This window comes from Vigna unguiculata, chromosome 11 (genome assembly GCF_004118075.2).
Source record: "Vigna unguiculata cultivar IT97K-499-35 chromosome 11, ASM411807v1, whole genome shotgun sequence".
Classification (NCBI taxonomy): domain Eukaryota; kingdom Viridiplantae; phylum Streptophyta; class Magnoliopsida; order Fabales; family Fabaceae; genus Vigna; species Vigna unguiculata.
This window is the reverse complement of record NC_040289.1, coordinates 22,884,636-22,886,649: the sequence shown is the minus strand read 5'-3', so window position 1 is coordinate 22,886,649 and position 2,014 is coordinate 22,884,636. Positions and strand designations below refer to the sequence as shown.

The 2,014-nt window shown below is 46.8% G+C and overlaps 1 protein-coding gene across 1 annotated transcript; it reads left to right on the top strand.

Moving 5' to 3' along the window:
• Positions 1-522: 522 nt before the first annotated feature.
• On the top strand, positions 523-1,655 carry LOC114170263. Its single transcript, XM_028055748.1, has 3 exons — positions 523-566; positions 627-1,277; positions 1,376-1,655. Exons 1-3 carry the CDS (start codon positions 523-525, stop codon positions 1,653-1,655), a joined length of 975 nt encoding a protein of 324 aa, XP_027911549.1.
• Positions 1,656-2,014: the final 359 nt, after the last annotated feature.

The window sequence follows — 2,014 nt, the reverse complement described above, 5'->3', positions numbered from 1 at the left end:
TGTAAAAAAAAGGAAAGAAAGAAAAATACTAACAGAAAATAAAGTAAGTAATTACTAACGTTAGTGCAGACTTGTCTTAACAGGAGGAGGAGGAGGAGTAGTGGTGTTGATGACATCACTGAGGCTATTCACCGGATGGTGGATGCAATGCAGACATCGGTAACGGCACAGCCTAGGACGGCGATCGCACCAGTTAGGGTGCCAAGGGTGGAGGTCTTCTTGCGCCACAAGCCAGTTGAGTTCACTAGCAAAGCCTCTCTTGATGAAGCAGAAGCATGGCTCAGCAAGTGTGAAAAGATATTCAGTGTGATGAGTTGTGAGGATGAGCAGAAACTACTATTTGCCACCTACCTTCTGAATGATGATGCTTAGTACTGGTGGGCGGGGATGCAACAACAGATGCAGACCCGAGAGGAACAGATAGATTGGACCAACTTTAGGACGCGTTTCCTGGAGAAATACTTCCTAGACCCGGCTAAACAAGACAAGGAAGCTGAGTTCCTTGCACTATAGCAGGGGGATATGACGGTGCAGGAATATGTGAACAAGTTTGAACACCTAGCGAGGTATTACTCGTAAGCTATTTATGAAGAATGAAGATGTTTAAAGTTTGAGCGAGGACTCAGACATGAGCTGAAGAGGGTGGTAACACCGTTGCGAGAGAGAAGATTCCCAGTTTTGGTGGAACAGGCCAAGAGTGCTGAGGACCTGGAGAAGGGCCCTGGCCCAGTTGTGAGTAGACATCGGAGGAATGTCGCAGAGGCGAGGCAGATGAAGAAGTCATACAGCCGACCACAAACATCTCAGGGTCCCACTTGCTATCAGTGTGGCAGACCCCATTTAAAGAGAAATTGTCTACAGCTGACAGGTGGAGTGGGTGGGTCAAGCGACCGTCGCAAGTGCTTTATATGCGACAAACCGGGACACTTCGCCAACAATTGCTTAGAAAAGAAGAATTTGGGTGTGAAGAAGCCAGCAGCATCGCCAGTAGAGAGAGCTAGAGCGGCTGGCAGGGTCTTTGCTTTGACTTCCACAGAGGCTACTAAATCAGGTAATCTCATCCTCGAGCCATGTTTGTTGTTGGGTCAGTTAGTCTTGGTGTTGTTCGATTCTGGAGCAACACATTCTTTCATTGCTAATGCGTATGTGGGGAGATTGAATTTGGTGAAACGCAATTTGGGGTGTGAGTTGCTTGTTTCAACTCCCTTCTCAAGTCAAGTGGCTACCTTTCAGTCTGCGTTGGGTGTTCAATGGAAGTGGCAGGTCGCAAATTCAAGGTGAAGTTGGTGTGCTTGCCTTTGGAGGGACTGGATGTAATATTGGGGATGGACTGGCTGTCTAACAATCACATTATAATTGATTGTGGACGGCGCAGTTTGGTATTCCCAGAACATGAAGGATTGGAGCTAATCTCGGCTCGGAGAGCGATTATTGAAGTGGAAGCTGGAGCCACCTATTTTATGGTAGTGGCTCATGTAGAGAAGAATAACATCGCCGAGAAGATCAGTGTGATTCTAGTAGTGGAGGAGTATGCAGATGTGTTTCCAAATGAAATACCAGAGTTGCCACCGAGTAGGGATGTAGATTTCACCATCGATCTTATCCCTGGAGTTGTCCTAGTATCCACGGCGCCTTATAGAATGGCACCAGCATAGTTGGCTGAGTTGAAGAAGCAAATAAAAGACTTGCTTGAGAAGAAGTTCATCTGGCCGAGTGCATCACCTTGGGGAGCACTGGTACTCTTAGTAAAGAAAAAGGACGGCAGTTCGAGGTTGTGTGTTGATTACCGTCAGTTGAATAAGCTGACTATAAAGAATAAGTATCCACTACCGAGGATAGACGATCTACTGGATCAGCTGAGGGGAGTCACAGTGTTCTCTAAGATTGACTTGAGGTTTGGATACCATCAGATCTTAGTCAAACCGAAGGATGTGCAGAAGACGGCGTTCAGGTCACCATACGACCATTACGAGTATGTAGTGATGCTGTTCGGGGTGACAAATGCTCCTACTAT

Coding starts and splice junctions, on each gene's coding strand:
- LOC114170263 (XM_028055748.1), top strand. CDS start 523: ATGACGGTGCAGGAATATGTGAACAAGTTTGAACACCTAGCGAG. Junction 567..626: donor AAGTTTGAACACCTAGCGAG/GTATTACTCGTA, acceptor GCGAGGACTCAG/ACATGAGCTGAAGAGGGTGG. Junction 1,278..1,375: donor TGGCAGGTCGCAAATTCAAG/GTGAAGTTGGTG, acceptor TGGACGGCGCAG/TTTGGTATTCCCAGAACATG.